We start from the raw sequence: 23315 nt of genomic DNA on the forward strand, positions 1-23315 counted from the left end.
TAACCCAAAATCTGCAAAACGAACATAACACTCAAGAGTACCACAGCCCTACCGTTTGGTTCACCATCAGAGTCCAAGTTTTACAACAACTGTCACCAGAGTAACATTAAAAATATAAATCATTTTCATAGAATAGAAGTCACCTGTAAAATTTCTACTTTTCCCTACAAAGGAGCACCGGGAAGGTTCACAATGATGTTTTATTTACTCTTTTGAAGAAATTGTTTTGTGAAGCGATCTAGTTCGTTCTCAAGGTGAATGGCTTTATTTCTGTAAAACAAACAAAAGCAAGAGATTTACTTCAGTGCCTGAACAACCGAAAGGCAGGATCAATATCAGTGTTTCATTTCTATTCGTCTTTTCACACCCCCAGCACTAAGGAAATGTAAATGCAGGTTTTCAGAAGGGGTGTGTGGGGGCAGATGTTCTCCATCAGTGGTGGTGGATGCCCGAGGCCAGGAGGCAGCAGCCCAGAGCCAGGGCAGCCTTTCAGCAGGTGGAAAGAACAGGAAACTACAGCTGAGGCTGCTTCCAAGTCCTGAACCACCAAGTGCTCAAAGTTCCTCCTCTGCAAACACCTACCACTGGTACCACCAGTACTGCACTGGATGACTCAAAGAGCACAGCTGCTCTCCTGCACTGCTCTGGGGAGGGGGCTTTGGGAAGGTGCCACCCTCAAGTTACCAACAGGAGACTAAAATTCTGGTGAAACGCCTATCTCCCCCACTGAAAAGAGACAAGGGTAAAAATGATCTAAGAAATAATATTTTTGGAGGTTAGCTGGTTCACTGAGGCAGCAGCATACATTTATTTAACTTACCCAGAGCTGTTCAGGGTATCTTTGCACCTGAACTAACCTAGTTCAACTCCAGACTAACAGCAAGCACTGATCACTCTGAAGTCAGCAGGGCTAAGAGATGCTTGTGGCCAGTCACACCAAGACTTACCTCAGCTGCTTGGAGGTGCTTTGTATGTTCTCCAGCTGATCTATTTCTTTGGAAAGCCTAGCTATTTCTTTTTCCAGGTTTTTCTCAGTAATATCCACCTGCTGACAGAGCCGAGCAAAAGTAGTGGCCATTTCCCTAAAGGCGAGAACAAATTTATAACCATGATTTACACAAGTTTATGCTAAAAAAAAAAAAAAAAAAAAAAGAGAAAGAAATAAAATCTCATGGCATTGCAGTGTGCAGAACACAGCAATCAAAGCCTCCTTCTGTATGGAATACAGAATAGCAGAAAGCAGAACCAGGTACTTTTTAAACTAGAAAAAGAAGCCCTCAACACACCAAATCCACCTCAGTCTATGCCTACATCATGCCTGGCCATTTCCACAGAACATTAAGAGGTGCAGGTCTGAGATGGGGCTCTGGCTGTGGCAGGAGGTGCCAGAGCAGCCCCACACTGCCAAGCTCAGCGCCTGTGCCACACTCAGTGCCCTGCTCACAGGAATGTGAGTCCTGTGCAGGGTGAGGAGTGCTCCAGACCTGCCCACCCCAACCTGCTCCAAGACTCCTCCTCAAACAAATGGAAAACTAACCCAGTTACCAGGCTGGGCCCAGCACCCAAGCTCTCATGCAGGAGATGAAGCAGCCTCTCCTCTCTACTGGAGCACTGGTCTGAGTGCAGCTTTTCCATGTCCTCACAGAGCTGCTGGATACAGGATGGATCTATTTCCTCTACTGAAGTGAAACTTTTTACTATTCCATTGTTTGTTTTCTCTTTCCAAAACACTTTCCCACCTGTCTCTGCCAAGTAATGTCTGGCTGATAGTCTTCCTTAGCTTCTTCTTGAAACTGTGTGTTTTGACTGAATTATTATTTCAGAAAATTAGGGCTGCTAATGCGCCCTCTAGCCCCCAGGGTGCAGAACACCTCTCCTGTGTAGCTCAGGGAATAGTTCAGAAAGGCAAGTGAAGTTCATCTCCTGCAGGGCAGAAGAGCTACACAGCTGCTCAGAACTTGTCCATAGCAGCCCCTGGGGCAGAAGCTCTGCCCGTCCTTCCAGGACTCCAAGGGCAGAGCAACTCAGCTTCCACTAGAATGATCTCTCATGTCTCTACTGTAAGGTGCTGGACAAAGAGTCACCATCTTCAGAGCACCACACACAGCCACACACAGACGCAGGTATTGGCTTTTTCAGGTGGGCATTTTAAACTCTCTTCAAACCCCCTCCCACTAAGTGCCAAGGGACACTAGAGGTGCCATCATGCAGGGCCAGTGCCAATGGCCTGTGCCAGTGATGGGCCAGCCCGTGTGACACTTACTGCTGCACCTGGTGGCTGCAGTTGGCGCTGGTGAGGCTGACGATCATCTGCAGCTTCTCGGTGGCGTAGTTCACAAACTGCTGCTTGAAAGCTCTCTCCTTGGCCCGGGTGGTCCAGGTCAGCCTCTCATACAGGTACAGCAGCCCGTACATGCTCATGGACAATGAGATCAGTTTCCAGCCTACGGTTTTCCATATCTGAAAAACAAAATCTTCATTAGCTTAAATAAGGTGTTCTGTGGAATAAAAGCTGACTTCACCCATCTTTTAAAAATCATCTCCACAGCCCTTTTACTGGACTTGTTTAAGAAAATAAGTGTTTTCCATATTATTACTGCAGAGCAATACAGCTCCACTAACATGAGCCGGTCCCCAATAGCACAGAGAACGTGCAGGTTACAAAAGCTTGCTGCTCTTCCATGAAGGAAGAAGCAAAGCTCCAACTAAATTCAAAGTGAAGGAAGTACCATCAGATCACTATTTAACTCAGGCATTGAACACAGACTTCTGGCACAGAGAATACGCCCAGCTATCCTCAGAGTGGTTAGCCTGGTTTCTCACTGTGAACTGACTGGGTATCCAGGGCATTGCACGTGCTCATCTGGCCCAGCGTCAAGTCCATGGCGCGCTCTGTGTTACACCCCAGGCAGAACAGAGCAGCTCAGCCTCTGCCACCCCTTCCAGCAGGAAATGTGCTACTTGCCACTCCACCAACAATGATGATGCTCATGGAGGTCCGGGATGTCAGCGAGGCTAAACTCAACACCAAAGGAACCATGAACTCATCCTGGGGCATGTTCTCAGGAGTTATGGCGGGAAGGCTGGCGGCAGACGGGGTGCTGGCTAAAGGACGAGGGATCTAGAAGATGGGAACATGTGAGCCTGAGTCAAAAGCATCAGGGAACTACACAGATGGGTTTTATTTTCATATATTCAGGTTTTGATTTACTTGAAAAAAACCCTTCAGCAGAGAAATCTGCACAAAACTCCTGAGGAGCCACGGAGGCTTTGACAGTTCCTCCAACAGAGAATAAGGGTTTGTGTGGGGCTGGTTCTGACCCAAGGATCCAAATATTACAAATGCAATAGGCTACTCAAAGAGTTCAAGCCAAAGGAAAACCAACTTGTGTAACAGCTGCAGAAAGTTTAAAAGAGGTTTTCAGTGCCATTCTAACCCTGAATATAATCCAATAAAAATAACCTACACCAAAAATATTTCACACAATGGATCTAGGGAAAGGTAGCAGGAAGCGTGTAAATAGCAATGGCACAGCGGAAAAATCAATATATTCTCATCAAGGTAAAACAAAGCAGCCCAAGCTCTGAAGGACTCACATGTAGGTTTGGATCTGCTAATCCCAGGAGTATTTTCTGAGCTTGTTTATGACCCAAGAAACGGTTTACAAGAGAAGTCCATCCCAAAGAAAAGTGGAACATGATATCCTCTTGAAAATCTGCACACAGGCTATGACAGTTTAGATCATAGCTAAGATCAAACTTCCTGCATGGAATTAGCAAGTGGAGCTGATCCTGAACACTAGAAGGCAACAATGGTTTCAGATTTTCTAGAAATAAGAACAAACAGTAAAGATGAGTTAACATTAGAAGAAGAGCATATTCACAAGCAGTATCTCTGCACTGCTGACCAGCTTTGTCAATTCAGAGAATCTAAACTGATCAGTTCATTATTTATTTATTTGTAAAATCAGTGGCATTTCAGCAGGATTGAGCAGGGAATTTATTGCTCCAATACAAGTCATGAAAATCAACTCACCAAGGAAGCACTGCTGGAAAAAAAAGCTCAAATAAACTGAAAGACCTCTACCAGTGGTCAAAAGACAGGGATGGAGTAAGGAGAAAAATCAATTTATCCATCAGTTCCATGGTGCCACACAGAAAAGGCAACATTACATAAGAGGACAGAAAGGTTCATGTAATTTCATGATCTTGCTCTGAATCTTTTATTACCAGGAACAGACCAATAGAGATGGATGTGCAATAAAATACTACTTATAAAGAAAAAAATAAGGGGGAGTGTACAAATCCTTTGTGAAATAAACTGTTTTGCTTTCTGGGTCTGGAGGAACCTAGGGAGAGCATTATACTGCAGGATCATTTTCTAATTAGTGTATTTGGTGTGTCTCTCGTTGAAGCCGAATTTTAAATGGGTTTATAAAAGGATTAGATGAGTTTCCAAAGGACAGGTTCATTACTACTTGCTTAAGCCATTAATCCAGATGTAGTGTACCAGCTCAGAAGTCCACAAAATGGAGAGGGATTGCTATATTTACCCTGGTTCATTATTCTTCTCCCCCAGCATCTGTTACTGGTTAGTATCAGAAACAGGGGCTGAGCTAAACACACAGTCCTGGTCTATCACAGCTTTTCTTTTATCCTTTACAGCATCAATGTTAAGCATGATCAGAAGGAAAATTCTTTTAAAACTGAATTTTCTTAGATGGTCTTCCTTTAAATGTGAAGTGTTACCATTCCTCCTCCCTCCACCTACCAATCATCTCCTGCTGGGACTGGTGCATTGACTGGTTGACTTCACTGGAGCAACGCTCAGCCAGGTTCTTTCCCAAACCGTCTTCTATATGTTTGTTCAGTTCCTGAAGTGTCACAAAGAACACAAGCTCATCAGTTTGTGTTTAGCCAATCAGTTACATTATATGGAGCAGGAATATGTTACACACTAAGCGCTGTTATTTACAGTGGGAAGGAAAAACATGTTTCCATGGAAATACCATTGCTTTCCAACTGCACACTGGGACTGAAAACCTAACTAAAGTGACACAGGAAAGATTTCCCTAGGACTGTAAACATTAAAAGGCATAGAAGCCTGTACTTTTCACTGTGACAGTGAAAAGAAAACTACTGCCTACTGCCCTGCAAAGCACTTACTGCGTCATTCGATGGGAGCCAATCCCCCTGCTCTGCACAGGGACAAACCCGTCCCACCAACTCCCATGGGGGCCTGCTCAGGATACTCTGCTGAGGTGAGCCAGCACAGACTGTCCTGAAAATGCAGCACTCCCAGGTGATCAGCCAGGCTGGAACAGCCTGAGATGAGCTCAGCTGCTTGGAGCATGGTGCTGTTAACACCAAAGTTGTGGGTTTGATCCCCATATGAGCCATTTGTGTAAGAGCTGGACTCAGTGATCCTTTTGAGTCCCTTCCACCTCAGAACATTCTGTGACTCCAGGGGGGAGCTATGGCAGTCAGCATCATCAGCAAACTCTGGGCACAAGAGGCAAAAATAGATATATGTGCTTTAACTTAAAGCACTAGGCTTGAGAAGGAATTTATAAAATTAAAAAACCCCACACCAGTTTTTATTAAAAGTGTTGAGTATTTGCAGGCTTATTTTATTTTTGGCTCTATCTGATTTCAGGAGTAGAGAAAATTATTTATGCTAAGTCTTATTTACTGGACGCAAAGACTTGAAATTACAAACCACTCTATTACTAAAAAGATGTTGAAAAAAATTAATTTCTCTCCAAAAACAAAGCAGAAAATATTTTCAACCTTTTTCAGTTTTGGGTAGAGATATGCACTCGTCAGCAAGCAAAAATCCTGCAATGCTCAAAGTCACATAAAATCGAAGCAATTTATGAAAATACAGAAGTAGAAATTAAGGGAAAGACAAAGATGGCTTCAAACCATTCAAAAAAACTTACTGTCTTATAGAGCTTCAATACATGAGGAGAAGGGTGAAAATCAGAATAAAATTCATCAACTAAAACTGAAAGCCGGCAAATCTCATCAGTCATGGCAGAGGAGACCTGGAAGAACACAGGAAATACATAAAATGTTTCTCCTACCTTTTCCAGACAGAGTGAGAACAGACAACTGCATGAACTGTCCCAAGAAATCATTCAATCATCTGACAGTCAGGAAAGACTGCCATTTTAAGCTTTTGTTTTTTCTTTTTTTTTTTTTTTTAATTGAAAAAGGAATGTTCTGACATTTCAAACATATTTCCTGAAATGAGTGGACTGCAAAAGGAGCTGCCTGAGAGAGGCAACACCTGGATCTGAGAAGTTGTTCCCACTGCCTTTACTTACTTTGTTTTCGACTTCCTCGGTAACGCGTTTGATTTTTTCCTTGGTGTCTTCTGTCAAAATGTTCAGCTGATTTCTCACAAAGTCCAGCCTGTCCTTCTGATCCTCTCGCTCTTCCATGGAATGTACTCTAACCCAGCAGAAAGGAAACCATCACCACCATGTATTCCCCCAGGAAAGAAACAAGACCTTAACCAGGCCTGGATCAGCCAGCTGATGGTTTCTGAGCAGGCAGGGGGAATCCCAAATGACAATGGCTGCCCAAAGCAGAGGCACTGTTCCAAGAAGGGCTGTACATGGCAGTTCCCTGTGCACGAGCATTCAAAGGCTGTGCTGAGCAAACACAACTCAAAACCAGCATTTCAAGTCAGAATTGTTATCACTGTATTGTTACATTAATTACAACTAAAAAAGGTGTGGGAAATCACAGGCCTTTAATAACTCATCTACCCTGATTTTAAAAAAGGGTAAATGTGATCAAACTGCTGCTCACAAACAGCACTCAACCACTCCTTAACAGTGATGTGGGCCTGATGACCCTGCAAAGCAAAGGGGACACAGCAGAAACTAACCTTGTCACAAACAAGTCTCTTTAGAATTGACCTACCACTTAAGCAAAAATTCCTGAAAACCTGGAGCAATTTTCTCTTGAAGGGCCACCAGAAGCAATTCAAACTAAGAGACATCACCACAGACATTTTGGCTAATTCAATTGACAGAAAGAAGCTGAATATCAGAATATTTTCAAACATTTCACAGCATGTTTTCGTGGGATCTGACAACGTGAGACAAGTCAGTATGTAAACAGGCAGTCTGTAAAAACTGACATGTTCAGGGGATGAGTGTGTTTGATAGCACAGTGAAGTCTGTTGAAACACAAAGACACATTATTGACAGGCAGGAAGGAGATGGATGGGAAGGATTAATCGTGACAGCAAGTTCACTGTGTACAAGAGACACAAGGTGGCAACAAACGTGAGGAAAAACTGTACACATATGCAAACCTCAAAGGATACATAAAGCTACCAGACAGAACAGATGAGCTGCTATCATTAGCACTAAAGGATTACATGAGTGAAGAGAGAATAAGGATATTCAAGGATGCAATCTGGAAAGGGCTAGAGGCCAAGCCTCTGTTAGCTTGGGCTCATCTCATTCCTTACAGTATTCTAATCACTTGCAAATTAAAGCATCCACATCTTTCCATTTTTCTTCTTCACTGTAACTGTTAATGAAAGTAGAGTAGGCTCAAATATAATCTCTGAAATGCTGCATATCACTAGAAAAACTTTACATTTTAAATATTTCTGAAAAAAAGGTTTGAAAACAGATTGCAAATCAGTAACAACACCAAAGTAAACCAAGATCCCTGTACAGAAATCACAGACCAAGAACAGAACTGAGTGGGCAAGTGAAAAATGTTAAGACTGACATATTGACATACCAGGGAAATTGTCTGTTTCTTACCAAGCAGAAAAAGTGGATTTTAAAGTCCACAATGGCCCAAGAAAATCACCAGCCCAGAAATGGCTCCTCAGATGATCTGGACAAACCAAATCCAACCAGCCCTCCACCCCACCTACCTTTTCTCTGCTGCTGCAACGTTTATGGTGTCCATAATGTTTTTCACAGTATCTATTATCTGTTTAGCTCTGATAGTGTGCTGTTCAAACTTGGTTTTCACGGCTGACTGCGAGATACACTCCTGCGAGGGGCCCAAGCCACAACACATTACTGCAATTCCATGCCAACACCATCAGGAATTTCACTGTCAGAAAGCACATGCTGCCAATTTTACCATGAACTTAAACCAGTGGGAAATAAAAAGGGAGAAAGTATAAAGAAATTAAAAGACAACAGAAGCTGAGATCTCAAATAAATCTATAGCAGCAAATCTGCTTTCGTGTCCATTCGCAGTAATGTGCATAGGTTTTCATTCTTTTAAAATAAATTAAAAATGGAAAAAAAAAAAGGAAACTCAGATGAATACATAAGATAAATCTATCTCTTCAGGAAATTTTCAAAACCATATATAATGCTAGCAACATGGCCTGACTTGAGTTTTATTTGTTGCACTACACAGTCTTACTTTCAAGAGGCAATTCTGACAATAGAATTTGACATTTTCATGTCAATACTGACCATCCAGGAACAAAATATACAATCAGGAATAAGAAACAAGGGTTTTCTCATGGGATAAATAAAAGTTAAGTAGTCCTTAAAATATCAGTTTGTTTGCATATTATTGAAGTGTTAAATGAGTAAGTAGAAAATGCTCTAACAACACAATTTCTAATCAATCTTCAACATTGAACAGCAATTCAGAAATACAGGACAGTGACTGAAGAACTCTTGTGTTTGAGGGGAAGAAAGCAAGCAGCTGACTTCCTTAAACCAGATCAATGTGATTTTTAAATTGTTCTCCATCTGTGGATTCACCTTTCATGGCACAGGTTTGGACTGCTTTTAGAAGACTTGCCTATGACCTTAGCATATGCTGTAATTACAAATCTCAGCTATCTAAAAATAATAAATGAAAACAAAATAAACCAAATGGGTAAAACAGTCCCTGTTCCTCGACGAAGCAGATCTAGAAATCAGCAATGAAAGGCCAGAGTTTTTTAAATATCAGCACATTGTAAGAGCTAGACTAGGCACAGAGCAGAGTCTTCCCAACATTAGTATGTGGTAGATAAAAGGATGACAATCACTCACAACACAATCAGAAAATCCAAGTTAGAGCACTAGGAAAAACACAGAGGTTAGTTAAACGATGGGGAAAGATAAGAGGGGGACTAACAGCAGACAGTGCTGTTAGTCTGTACATAAGTATTTACTGAAACCAAGATGAACTGTTTCAACAGTCTAACCAAAACCAATTACCTTCCAGCCCAGTGCCAGAATCACAGGACAGTCGTTAGTGCCCAGCGTGTTCTGTATTCTATCCCGGGCAGAGCTGGGGAAGGGCTCTGCAGCAGCTGCTTCATCCCAACTCTGCCAGCCAGGAGTACTCCTGCACCCTGCCTCCCTCCTCCACTGCTTCTCACACCACTTCTGCTGTCAGCACTTCTGAGAAACTTGAGAAGCACCCCAGCCTAAGGCATGGTGGTGTAGGATATCCTCTAGGCACTACTGCACACAGTGCAGAGTCCAGACATTTCTCTGCTGTTTTAATAAGGCATTCTGTGTACCTCAGTGTAAAATTTCAGGAAATACACTGAGCACTTTCTATTATTCCCTAATATAAAAATACAGTACTGATCCAAGAATTCAACGCTTTAAGACTGCCTCTCTCCTTTCCTTTGTTGCAATAGAGCTGACATAGCAGCATCACATTTTAAAGCTACTACATAAATCTCTAAAATCCTAATTTTCCCACTGCTTACAAGTGTACAAGTGTTTCTAGTAATGCCTGCACCAGTTTTTTTTTTTAGCAACTTCAACCACCCTGTACTTTGCAGACAAACATGTTTCATCTAGTTTCAGAATGATTTTTGCCCTCATCTGAAGTCTACATAAACCTTACAAGCCTTCCAAAATTAGTTCAAGTTTTTCTCATATCACAACTAACTAGCACCAGTGGGTTGTTTCTAGATTTATTTTTTAAAATATTCTATCTATACTGAGCTCGTATCAGTCCCGGAATGAACAAGTTTTCCCATCAGGGAAATGATACTAAAATCAGGAATGTGGAAGTACTGGAGAATTAACAGTTCCTCTTCTCAGCCCATATGGAGAAGAGGGAAAAGCTGTCCAATTTTAGTGATGACAAAAGCAGGGTGAGAGAATCCAGGAGGAGCAAACCCAGCAGGTACAGCCAGGAGGAACAAGGCACATGTGGACAGGTCTGTGAGGAGACAGACTACTGAGAGATGTGAGCTGGACAGAAAAGTGAGAGAGGTTTGGGAAGTCTGAGGAGGGTACCTGCACAGGACAAGGAGCTAAAGGCAAGACAGACTGAGGGAGAGGAGGAGTCAGTGTTTGATGAGGACAGAAAGAAGCATCTGTGCTCTCATCCCTCCCTTTTCACACACTGGAATGTAACCCCTCTGCTGGGACTTACAGCTCCTCTGTCAGGAAACAGAGGAAATGCAAAGTGCTCTAGGCAGAGGTGCTTAGGCTGTACTCAGGGCTGCACAGCATCTGAGTTTGGTCTGACAGTGCACAAAGCATGGTATCAGTGAGGATTTCACACAGAAAGTTCTCCCTGCAGTCTCAGATTCCTCATTAATACAGAGCCTAGAGCTGGCAGGCAGAACTGATGACAACAGTCTGCTGATGTCAGCTACTTTATCAGCTCAGGTGACAGTAATTTGAGTATTAGGTCTGAAAACTTCAGACCTGGTAAACCATTTCAGTCTCAGCCTTGCTTTAAAAGCATATAAATGGCCACTGTAACTTAGAAGACTGTCACAAAACTTGAATGTGAAAGAGGCTGCAGCAGCAATCACTCAAAATTTAAATTGCTTTGGCAATCTTAGTTCAACACAGTTGTCATTCTCTAAATTATGGGATCACACCCCTATTCAAAGTCACTAATAATGGTTTTAGGACAAAACACAGCTGAGCAGGGAAAACCACTACAGAATCCACTCTCACTGCTGGAGTCAGGTATGCAGCAAATGTAACACACTGGGAAAAAAGAAAAACAGGTTGATTTAAGGCCATGCAGTGCTGTCACAGAATTGTTCCTAGTCCCAGCCTCTGCCACAGAAACTTGTCATGGTTGTGATCTTGTGACAGATACTTCTCATTGTGCTGGCCAACTCGAGTCTGTGACCTCTGATTTACAGATGTGCTGAGCACCCACAGCATCACATCATTTAATAAGTCATCATCCATCTTCATATTGAAATATTCTAAGTATTGAGTGCTTAACTGTAATTATAAGAGATTTTGTCAAAAAAGCTCTGGGTACAGCAGATGGCAAAATACAATAAAGAACAATAACTGATTTAGAAGCTCAATTTCCACTTTTTTTCTGCTGGCTCAAAGTTTCCTACTATGGTTCCGAGGACAAAAATTGCAAAAAACATGCATGTTTGACTACAGCTAGTGACACAAGAAATGTCATGCCTCATGCAGCCAGGCCCTGCCAGTACCCTGAACCCATCATTTCAACACTTCGGTCACCTATGAGCAGAGTGTGGATAAGGATTAAATTTAGTCTGACATTTTCTTGTTTATGCAAGACCGAATCAAGATATTATTTTAAAGCCTTTCTCATATACACACATCATTACATAATTCAGCTCTGCTAAGGTTAAATGGGTTTGCTGTAATGCAAGAACAAAGACTTTTCAGAGGCAGTTTGATTCTTTTTTTTAAATACGCATATACAAAACCACTGAGGGATACCCAAGAGGCTTCCTTAAGATATCCAAGAATGGCTTTAGTTAATTAAAGTTATCAAATTTAGCAAGCAAAATGGATCCTATCATAAAGATACCACTCAACTTTCTAGCCAGTCCTACTTCTGTAGAAACTGAGAACTCCAGCTATGAATATGGCTAAAGTGAGATGGAAGAGTGGATTCTGTACAGCACAAAGGATGCAAGGAGAGTGTTAATGATCAGAACAACAGAGCTAAGAGGTACATAATGGTGATAAATTCAAAACTCTGGCTTTAGAAATGAAAGTAAATTTTTAGATTTACATTGATGAAACTAAATTTCTTACTGCAAACATTCACCAGCACAAGGCTATAAGTGATACACACGTTTCAAGACCATAATTTCTTCTTATAAAGACTATATTGGTCTTGAGACCTCAGAACATGAGCTAAGAGTTTTGGTCCCTTCCCTCACTCACTGATATAATTCTCCTTTCCAACAACTACCTGCTACTCAAGGTGAGAAGGTATGAAGAGAACCCACAGAAAAGGCAAAGCTGCAGATGGTTTAAATACATTACACTCCTCCACTTGCTAATATGGGTAATGCTCAGTATAATTAAGTTAAGCATAAGAAAAAGCTATCTTTACAACAACAAACAGGCAGTTTAAAAAGCCCATCATAAATACCTCAAATATCTGCTCAAAATGCTGAAATTCTTGGAATCTTGTTTGAAATCCTTCAGCAAGTGCTCCACCTGTGAAACAACACACTATAAGGGACATAGCAGTACCTCACAGCAGGGACTGCATCTTAAATATATTTATCAGGTTTTATAGTGTTTTTCTGTATTTGAGGAAAAGCAGGAGTTGCTACACACCACTCTCTGGCATTCCTTGGGCCTTCTGTGTCCTGGCACTCAGAACTTCTTTTGCTGAAACAAAAAAGATGCGATTCCTTGCTTCCACAGGATCAATAACTTTGAGCTCATCGACCAGGAACGTCAGACAGCGCTCCATGTGCTGCCTACGCACCTAAGGAAAGGTAAAAAGCTCATGAAAAAAGGCAAAAACTGAGCTGTCAGTACATCACAACATCGGAGTCAGAAACAGATGCTGAACCACCCTCTGAGAGCAGATGCCTGCCAAACCTACAGAAGCAGCAGCTGCTTTTACTCTTTTAAACAGACCTGGACACAGCAATACTTCCTTCTACAACTCTATTTATATAAGTCAGAGATCTCAGCCAGTTACTGGGGTAAACCCTTCATTCCCCATACACAGAGAAATAATTCTCACTGCAAGCTGGCTGCTGTTGGCAAGAGCTGAAGATCAAACAGTTCCCATCTAAAACTGCACTTTCCCAGCTACTCTATACAGGTATAAATGTTTAAACTGTGCCCTCAGGCTGCACTAATACTACAGAAACAAAAGGTAATACAAATAAGACTAAAAAACAAGCTTAACTGTGGAGGAAAAAGGTTCTAAAGAAGTCTCCCATTTTATTAATTGCCTGCATTACTGTCGTTTGAATTGCAAGTTACTTTTTGGTTTGAATGAAGAATAAGGTATTTCCATTTTCTAACCATGTAATTTAGCCTTTTATTAATAAGACAGAGCTGGTGTTTCCATATTAATACATATTAATTAACTGACAACCTATGTGAGAGCCATCAATTCACTCACATCTTCCATGTATTCTGGTTCTGATGCAGAAGCATCCCATCTGTTATTGAGGATGAAGATGTTTGGCTTGGAAAGTCGTTCGTTCACTTTATGGAAAAAATGTTTCTCCTAAGAATTAAAGCACAAACAGAAAATTTCCCAGACATCCAAACCAGAGTCATGCATTCTTCTGTAAAAGATTCTGAAGTTTATCCAGCTTTTTTGAAGTTTATTATAAAGAATTCATCAGTGTAAAAGCCCACAAATATTCAGCACATAACAGGCTTATGGTAGTTCAAAAGTCATCAAATGTCTTAAAACTGATGCCAGTGCTAGTCAAAGACTCGGCAACTTTCTCTAAAAATTGGTAAAAAGACAAACCAAGAAAATTTCCAAAAAATAGTCCAAAAAATACTGATGGCTGACTAAAACAATGAAGTCTCCCTTACCCGAACTACCAAGATGCTCCTGCTAACCCTATTAAATCTGGTTCTCTATCCAGATAATACATCATCTAACTATTCCTCAGCTAGGCAACATCAGCTTGAGCTACAGAAAAATAACATTTCCTGCATGAGGACATACGGTTGAAACACAGAAAAAAAAGTCACTGATGAATGTCTTAATTTAACAAAATTAAGTGTATTTACGTCTCTTGGCTGCATCTACCACCCATTATTGCTGTTAACAGAGTCATAATGGGTAAGTTGTGATGGAATGAGTCCCCACTCAGCAAAGCTGAAACAGAAGAGATCTCTGTGCTGCCATAAACTTTTCCAGACTGCAGCAGGACACCACAACATATCCTGGACACAGCACTGGAGACCCATTATTCTCCATCAGCTGGGAATAAACATGTGCAATCCAGATCACGGCTGCAGAAATCAGAACTTTGTCTGAGGAGAATTTATGAGGAAACTGTAGAAGAATCATGTTTTCACCAAAAAAAAATCCCTGGGAGTGTGGCAGAATAATGCCAAGTATTCTCAGACCTGTTATGGTAAGAGGCAAAAACAATGCTAAAGGAGGATGAGAACTTTTTATCTGCAGGATAACTTATGTTATCTATATAGCAGTGAGATGTTCATTGAAATAATTTTTCTTTTTCCTTTAATTAAAAGACCCTAGCAAATGTGTTCTACACATAATGTAAACAACTTACAGGTTTTGTCCATACTAAAAGCCTAAAAGTGTCACTCATGTGAATAACAGAGAAGATACGGCCACAGTGATGCAAATCCTTTGTCTGGAATGTTTTAAGAATTTTCTTTTTCTTCTAAATTACATCTCTTGTATTTGACTCTTTGTGTCTCAGCTCAGAAGATGGAATGCAATGTTTTTAAACTTGCATTCTTCTCAGACTTCTACTAAACTATTCTAATTTGCTAGAATGCAAAGAAATACTGTCTTTGCACACTCAGTTCTTTCCTGTATTAAAAATTGTCTCAACAGTTAGAAAGTTCAGACCTTTCAGGTCAGAACCATGCTCAGAACAACCAGAGCATATTATTTGTCTGCAGTAGGCTTAATAAGAATCATCATCAATTTTCTCAGTATAATTACTCTGCATTTTGGCAGTCACACTTGTAATAACTTAGAAACCTTTTATTGTCAGCATCCACAATACTTAGTTTAGTCAAAACTTGAGATCACTACAAAATTACACCAAATTTCTGGTCTTGTATTTTGATTATTGCAACAGTTGCTATGGCCACCTTAAATGTTCTCCTGCTCTTACAAGTCCTACAATATCTAGGCTGCAAGGTTCAGAGAACTCTTCTCTCTCCTGAAACAAAGCTTTACAGAACAAAGACATCAAAATATCTTCAGCTCTCCACACTGCACAGAACCCTTGTTGCTGACACCTTCCTCAGAAGAAACACAGCCCACTGAGGGGAACCTGCAGCACTCATCCTCGACACAAGGTGTGTCAAGGGAATTCACCCTCTCCTGAGAGAGGAACAAGACAGAAACTCAACTCCTTTCACCCAGTTCATGTATTTTACTGAATTTATGGAGCATTTTTGGATATGAAACACTCCTTAATTTCTTTGATAATACAAGTGTCTTCAGTCCACAAGTGTCTTCTTTTGTTGGTAACAAATACCAACAAATTGCAAGGCAAGACAAGCACTCCATCATCCATTTGTCAAAAATGCAACTGAACTGGAAAGGACAATCATGACACCCAAGGCAGAGAAAGCCAAGCCAGTAAGAAATTTAAATTTTGTTCTCAGTTTCCCAGTGAGGGATATACATTACTTCTTGCCTCCCACCCCCAAGTCCTATTCACAAGACCTAAGTGCAGTGATTCACATTCTGTAAAGGTCTCAGCTATTCTGGTTATGGAACTGCTGAATATTTAAATGAAGGAGCATAAAATCATTGCACATCATACCGTGTTCATGAGAGTTGATTCAGAATTGGCAACCAAGACAAACACATCAGCATCTAAGCAGAACTTGTCAATCCAGCTATCCAGTTCTGTAGTGACATCTGTGCCAGGACTGTTGAGAACAAAAACACAAACTCTTATTTACACAGCAAAGAAGTAGTTGATTTTTATAAACTGATAAAAATAGATTGGAAATGCCTAAGGGCATTGCAGGAAATTACAGAGGTCTGTATCTCGAGGCTGATGCCTACCTCAAACTTAAGGTAAACATTGCACAATCCAATTACCATCTAGAATTTATCAGTCACTTGACCATTAGACTACCTATTCATTTCAAAATGCAATTTCTGATTAGTAAGTATGCACATATAATTAACTGCCAAGTGGAGTGACAGGCAGTCCACCAGAAACCCAGACAGCCTCACACAATGGTTCCCCTCCTCAGATCCTAATTTTAATCAGAAGAGACCATAGTTCACAAAATATTTTTTTCATTAATAAGGTCCAAGTTTAAAGCAATATGCTATGCAAGCTGTGCATAGATTTAAGAAGAAACCAAAATGAAGTTAAAACTATAGTGCTAGCCATTAAAAAAATAAAGTAGAATATGAGCATTAAGTAATGTCTGCAACACCTAAATTATAGTGGTTCAAATTCTCTCAATTTAACAGTAAAAGGATGATGTGCTCTTTTCAAGTACCTGCTCTCTCAGAATATATGCTCTTTTCTTTTCCCTTTAGCAGAAGAGGCTGTACAGATCCAAGGAAATAATAACAAACTCCCAGTGATTTCAAAGTAAAAGAGAGAGATGGAACAAAAACCACTGCAATTTATTAGAATACACTCTGTGTTGTTTTCTTGAAGAAATCATACTTAAAAATTCACTGATACCTGTGTGAACTATTCACAAATTCAGTATTTATTGATTTACCTGTCAGGTACAGATCACCTGAAGGTTTTAAAAGCTACTGTAGGTTATAATGCAGTGGCCAGAAATAAGGGCATTTAGCATGGACAAAACAACCACTTCCAGATTTCTTTAAACACATCAACACAAAGGAGATGCTAGCCTAACACAGGGCACACACAGCTGACATAGTCACAACTACATTTTGAGGTCACCCATTACTTTGGAATGTAGGCACTCCAACTCATATCAGAAGCTTTCAAAAATGAAGTCCACATTGTTTATACTTCACATGATCAGTCTGAAGCATTTCAGGAAAGGAAATGGGCAAAAGGTTGTTGCTGCAACGACCCTATTCACACTTCCATCCTGCTTGTTTTAAAGGTAGAGTATCCTCAGCCAAAAGCTATTCCCTTTTTCAGCTCAGTCACAAGACACCTTTCTGTTCCAACTGCTACAAGGGCAGAATCAGGAGGGTGATGACAAGCAGTACATACAAAAGAACAAACTCTTCTTTCAAACAAAAAAGCCTTTCAAGAATTTTGAATCTAAACCAATCTCTTTTCTAAATGTTGTAATGGCTAATATCCTTAAGAAAATATTTACTAAAACAGAAGAGATACCTGTCCACTATAACCAAATCATCTCTCAGCAGGGCACACTTTGACTTGGGCCAAAAGACATGGACGAGACAGCCAGCCTTCAAATCTTTATCCATGTGAAGTGCATGAGCCAGCTGATTGACTGTCTAGAGAGAGCATTAAAGAGAAGACCAACATGAATATGTACCTCAAACAAGTCTGTAAACCAGTCTAATTCAGTTCTCAAGCAAACTTGGACAGGATCTATCTTGAAGAGGGTAACAGAGTTCATACTTTGTTCTGGTGAATAGTTGTGATTTTTTTCTTTAAGCTCTTCAACTCACCAGCATCTAAGAACAAGTTGTGCCTTGAAACTCAGACAAGAGTTTCTTTTGAGCCACAAATGTTCCCTACAGGGCTGGACTGTGTGCTACTGAGCATCACCATGAATTTGCCTCAGAGGTTCAACAAATCAGCATATGCAGTTCACTAAGATGAGCACCATCAGTCCAAGCGAAGGGCACATTCCAAATCCTTAATCAGGAACAGGACTTACTGAGTCCTATAAAAATAAATCACTCAACACATGCTATGCTACAATGAGACGTTAGCTGTTTCTCTAGAACAGAGAAGAAAACTGTGGAGCAGAGCACTTTCATTAGTTTGCTCTTCCCTCCTAAAAAAGAACTTAAAAATGCAGAATGAGTGAGCCTTATACTTCTGCTGGACTTTAAACTGTTTTTAAAAAAAAGACCCTTTGAGAGTCAGTTCCTGTGAAAATTAGCATGAAATCATCCAAGAAATGTACCTTGACACTCTTCTTTTCATCTGATCCTTCTGTCATAAGATAAGCCTTATCTCCATCAGTCCCTTCCACACTGAGGAAGCAGTTTGTTGTATGGCCAATCCCACTGGGAAGTACCTTGTCCCACAGCATTGCATTAATGACTGAACTTTTCCCACTGCTTGTTCTAGAGGGATAGAAAACAAAAGTACTTTGAGCAGAGCGCAGCAGCATTAAACACACCTTTGTGCTGAACTGAATGCACCCCCACTGGAGTGCACCAACCCCACAGAGCACAAGCTGGTTTGGGTACAGAGCTCCAGCCAGGAGAGAGTGGGGTGTGCTCATTCAGAGGAACTGGTCACCAACTCCACCTTCTGCAACATCTTGGAGTCCTCAGCAGTGTCCTACTTGGCACTAACCCTCTACCCCTCACCCATAAATATCTGAGGTTTAACTATTACACAACAGCATGAAGTTACATCGACTCTAACTCGTTCTTGAGCTACTTCCAGAAGAAGTTCAGTGCTCACTGTACAACAGTTCAGAAATTTATTCAAAATGCCAAAGGGAGAGTTGAGCTCTCTTTGTCCTGCTCAGAACCTTTTCCCTTTGCAAAAGGGAAAATTTTATCACACATCACAGCTTGTACTCAACTTTTAACTTTTTGAAATATCAAGGCTGAGATATAACTAATTACTTTATTTCAGAACATTTTATAGCTTTTCTTTAAATAACTAAACTACTTTTAGCAAAATGAAGGCAAGACCACCATAGTACATGTTTTTTCCAGTACTACTGCAGAATTTTTAGAACCATGAAGATTCACACTCCAAAAATATGTAACCACATTTTTAAACGTAAGGACAGAAAAATCAATTCCCTGAAGCAAAGCGGACTAGCAGACCACATTGTTACTGCTATCCTTAAAATCATCACACAGATCTATCTGATTGATGTCACAACAAACCAGGCAACTATCTCTGTTTCTCTTCAGCTGCTTATAGATAGAAGCATGAACAGCTCCAAGTTTAGTTCTTCAGCAGTTCTGATGAAATACAAAAAAAAAAAAAAAATCCTAAGCAGGAACAGTCCAGAACAACAACAACAAAAAAATCAGAACAAACAAAACCACCACCTTAAAAAAACCCAAAAGCCATTCTGGAGAACAGGACAACCTCTGACCTTCCTAAGTCCAAAAAAAAAAAAAAAAAAAAAAAAAAAGAAATTAAGTACTGGCAATTTCGTTCATTACCTGCCAAAAAATGCCACTTTCATGTGTCTCCGTGAGAGCACCTCTCCAATGACTGCCAACTTGTTTTTATATGCTTGTATTTTTGCTAGTTCATCTTCTGTTGCTATTTGATCAAGCTCTGGGTTCTTATATGTGGCTGCACACAGAAAGGAAAAACATAAAAGCAATCACATACAGAGAACGTGTTCTGTGATACAAGGTGTAAGTAATCAATACTTAACATGCCAACTGCAAATTTTAATTACAGTGATAAAACAAGAAAAACCTCACTACAGACACTGATACCAGCCCTTATCATTTGACAGCTCTGCCACAAGCACTGGTGAAATCACCACATAAATCACTTCAGATCAATTGCCAACCCAACCACTGATGCACTAACCCTGTGAACACAGCCTGATGGGCTCACGTGCCCAGGTCCTTGGGACACCTGCTTCCTTCAGAAAGGAAAGCCAGGACCTCCCATGGATGCACCAGCTAAGCTGGGCTGTCTTGCCCCCACAGAGCTCACCAGGATGATGAGCAACCAGCTCTCTGTGGCCACACACGTTCCACACTGTTAAAACCTCTGAGGGTGTGATCAGTGGTTCCCTGCACTGCATCACTGATGCACCTTTCTGATGAAGAATGGGAGAACCTGCTATCTTTCCTTCTGTGCAAAAGAAACCGCCACAGAACTGCCAGGCCAGAGTGGTTAAGCTTTCACCCTCATGGAAAAGAGACCAGGCTGCCAATGCAAGCGAGCTAATCAGCCTTTCAGGTATGTAGCAATGCCAGGAATTCCTTCCAGCACAAGATGAAAAAACACACAGTGTCAAATGAAAAATGTGACTTTTTCTGAAGGTGCACGTTTACACAAAGAGCACAGTAACAGAAAACATAAGGTACATTATGCTTCAGTAAAACATACTCAGAACAAAGGACAAGGCCCTCGTGCTTAAGGGGAAAGCTCACCTTCCACAAACGCTGCTCCCTCAGTGACATACTCCAGCAGCTGGTCGAAGATGGCAGTGATGGTCTTTTTGGCCAGCACAAAGTGCTTCAGTGGAGAGACAGAGGCTTCTGCCATGCTGCAGCTGCAAGGAAAGGTGCATCAAAGTGACCACTCAGTACACCCAGCTCATTAAAACTCATGCACTGCTCACACAGCCATTAAGAAACAAAACAAAACAAAAACGCCTGAAGCCCCAAATCAAAGCTCTAAACTCCAAAGGGCAGTAAGTTCAGTTTGAGCTGTTTACTCTCCTCTCCTCACCACAAGCTCTAACAGCAGCTGGGGAAACTCGGGGACAGGTTCGAACTGATCCGGTGCTATCTGTCCCGGAAACACGGGGCTTTCCCCTCGTCAAACACTGCTCCCGCCTCCCCACCGCCCGCGGCTCAGCGCTGTCCCGCCGGCCAGCGAGGACGGGCCCCGCTCTCCCGGAGCCCCGGCTCGGTGGGGTCAGGCCGAGGGGCAGCGGCGGCCCCAGTCCCTCATGGTGCCTCACTCAGCCGTGCTCCCTCTCGGAACCCCGGCTCAGCCCCAGTCCCTGACGAAACCCCCGCTCGCTCCGGTCTCTCACGGAGCCCTGGTATAGCCCCAGTCACTCACTGAGCTCCCTGTCCCGGCCTCTGTCCCTCACGGAGCCCCGCTGGCCCCGGCCGTGCCCGTCACCGCCGCCGCCGGGACGGGGGGCGGGCGTCACTTCCCTTTCCTCCTCCTATGACCCCGCTCCGCGCCCGCGCCGGCCCCGCCATGTTCAGTGCGGGCTGAGGGCAGCCGCCGCCATCTTGAGCGCGGGCAGTTCGCGAAATGGAGCCGGGCAGGGGCCGGGGGCAGGGCCCGGGCGGCACCGGGATCATCGCCAGGGCTCACCCGCAGCTCCGCGGCTTGCACACAGCCCGCACGGTGACAGCGCCGCGGGCTTCCAGGAGTTAAAGTTACATCGGTACCTCATGCATTTGGAACGGGAGCATTAGGAAACGAGAACCAAAATGAAAATCGGCGACAACAGCATTCTAGAGGACACGTTATTTGAGGATTACTGATCCACTGTATTTTAAGATCTTGCAGTATTTTGTAGGATGTAAACTTTGAAGTCAACAGTCTGTCACATAAAAAAGGTCTTTTGCTCAGTAAGAAATACGGTCCAGGAATGTGACACACAGAAATTTGTTATGGCTGGCAAATACCCCTCGAAACTAAGGGTTCAAAAGTCCGAAAAGCAAAGAATCAAATACAGGTCTCTCACAAATATAAAACACTACCAAAACCAATTTCATGATTTTGCATAGCTTCTGCTTGGAATGCTGTTCCTGAATCAGCTGAACCTCACCTCAACCAGTGAACAACCAAAATTTGTACTTACTGCCTTGGAGAAAAATAATAAATACTGGCAGAGTCCTGGTCCCTAGAGTGTATTTCTGCCTCTCCGGACCGAGATGAGCTGCTCGGGCCCCAGGGTGACAGATCTGTGGCGGAACCAGAGCAGCTGTGCTCAGGTCAGAGCACTCACCTTCCACTTCACCCAAATAACCCAAATGTCATCCCTGTCCTTGGCATGCTCAGCCATGCCTTTCAGCCTTCCACATTCCACACAGACTCGTTGCCTCTTTTTTCACTACCTATTTTTTTATTCATTACCTATTTTTCCTACTACTTAGTAACTTTCTTGCTTTAACATGCAGATCATGTGGAAGCCAGCAGTGTACTTGTGTTCCGTTTTAAAATGAGACATGCTACTCCCGTACACTTCCATTTACTCTCTGATAAGAGATTAAAAAGAAAATACTAACATTAGTCCCTCATTTACAAAATCCAACCTAAAATGACCTTGGATACATTTCCTGTTTAGGTGCTGGATTTTAGTTTGGAATTATCTGGCTTCACAGCATTCCTGTGGGGGATTGTTCTGATTCCCATTTTAGAGATCAGAAATAACCCAACTCAAAGACAGCCATGAAGTTATTCATGTCAACAAGTAAGTTTGCTGTGTCACAGGGCTCTGTGCTGGCACAGGACACCACCTTTCCTGCTGGGGACACAGTGCTGGCCTACACAAATATACACACTTCTTAAGCCCCCTTATTTATTTTTTGGGTTTTTAAATGCCTTTTTTCTACTTCTTGTCTCTTGTCTCCCAGAGCAGCTTTCTGTCCAGAGCTCAGCTGTGCCATTTCACCTCTGTGCCATCAGCAGGAGCAGTTTTCAGAGAACTAGCATGCCCTTTCAGATATACGAGCAAAATTAACTTTCCATATAGAAAATAATTCATCTTAGTGTTTTGTTAACTATATTATTGCTACCATTCTAAGCCAGCCAGGGAAGAATGTGTTCAAAATAGGAAATCAGCAATTCTACCACAGATGCTGTCATTCTCTATACAAGGGAGTAATAAAATACAGCAAGACATTCTCAGGTTGCCCTTTCAATGACAAAACACAAGATCTAGTAGTGTATCAGCATTTCAAAGTGACAGAAATGGTCTTGCCTCTCACAACAAATCAAACACTAAGTGGTTCATAGACTTTCCAGAAATACTTCTCTGGAAATCAGAACGTCAGTTAATCAGTAACATTCAGCCAAGTTTTATCCTTAGCTTTAAAAATCAAATCCAAAGACCCTTGCATGCCTTGAAGCTGATAACACCAAACCTCACTGATCAAGAATGTTTGATACATTAATTAGCTCTATACAAAGCTTGCATTAGACAATCTTACATTACAAATTTACAATCAATGAAGAAAGAAATGTAAACTCCACCAGTAATTATTATGAGTATTTTCACTGTGGTATCTAGCATGATCTAAGTGACCCCACTCTTGTTTTTTTATCTGTACAAGTATCCACTCAGATATAGAGCTACAGAATGAACTGTAAAAACTCACTTCTAATGATTACAATGGCAGGATAATGCTTTGTATAATATAAACAGATGTGTGAAATAATTTGAGAGTGATTAGTAAAAATTTTGTAACTTACTGGTCTTTTAAGCCCATACATAAAAGTTTAAAATTTACAGAGTTAAAATAACATTCCTCAAGTTATTAGTGATGGAAAGATAATTATAAATATACAGAATTACTAC

The 23315-nt window shown here is 41.6% G+C and overlaps 1 protein-coding gene across 1 annotated transcript; it reads right to left on the minus strand.

The window, feature by feature from the left end:
• Positions 1 to 182: 182 nt before the first annotated feature.
• Positions 183 to 21000, minus strand: MFN1 (mitofusin 1). The gene is made up of 18 exons (XM_059855728.1): positions 20840 to 21000; positions 20200 to 20321; positions 19246 to 19381; positions 18015 to 18177; positions 17249 to 17373; positions 15722 to 15830; positions 13345 to 13452; positions 12540 to 12693; positions 12349 to 12416; positions 7910 to 8031; positions 6330 to 6456; positions 5943 to 6047; positions 4772 to 4874; positions 3598 to 3827; positions 2966 to 3121; positions 2264 to 2460; positions 948 to 1082; positions 183 to 270 (listed from the first exon to the last, which is right to left on the minus strand). Exons 2-18 carry the CDS (start codon positions 20312 to 20314, stop codon positions 201 to 203), a joined length of 2223 nt encoding a protein of 740 aa, XP_059711711.1. The 5' UTR covers positions 20315 to 20321; positions 20840 to 21000; the 3' UTR covers positions 183 to 200.
• Between the last annotated feature and the right edge of the window lie 2315 nt (positions 21001 to 23315).

This window comes from Haemorhous mexicanus, chromosome 10, assembly GCF_027477595.1.
Source record: "Haemorhous mexicanus isolate bHaeMex1 chromosome 10, bHaeMex1.pri, whole genome shotgun sequence".
Taxonomy (NCBI): Eukaryota; Metazoa; Chordata; class Aves; order Passeriformes; family Fringillidae; genus Haemorhous; species Haemorhous mexicanus.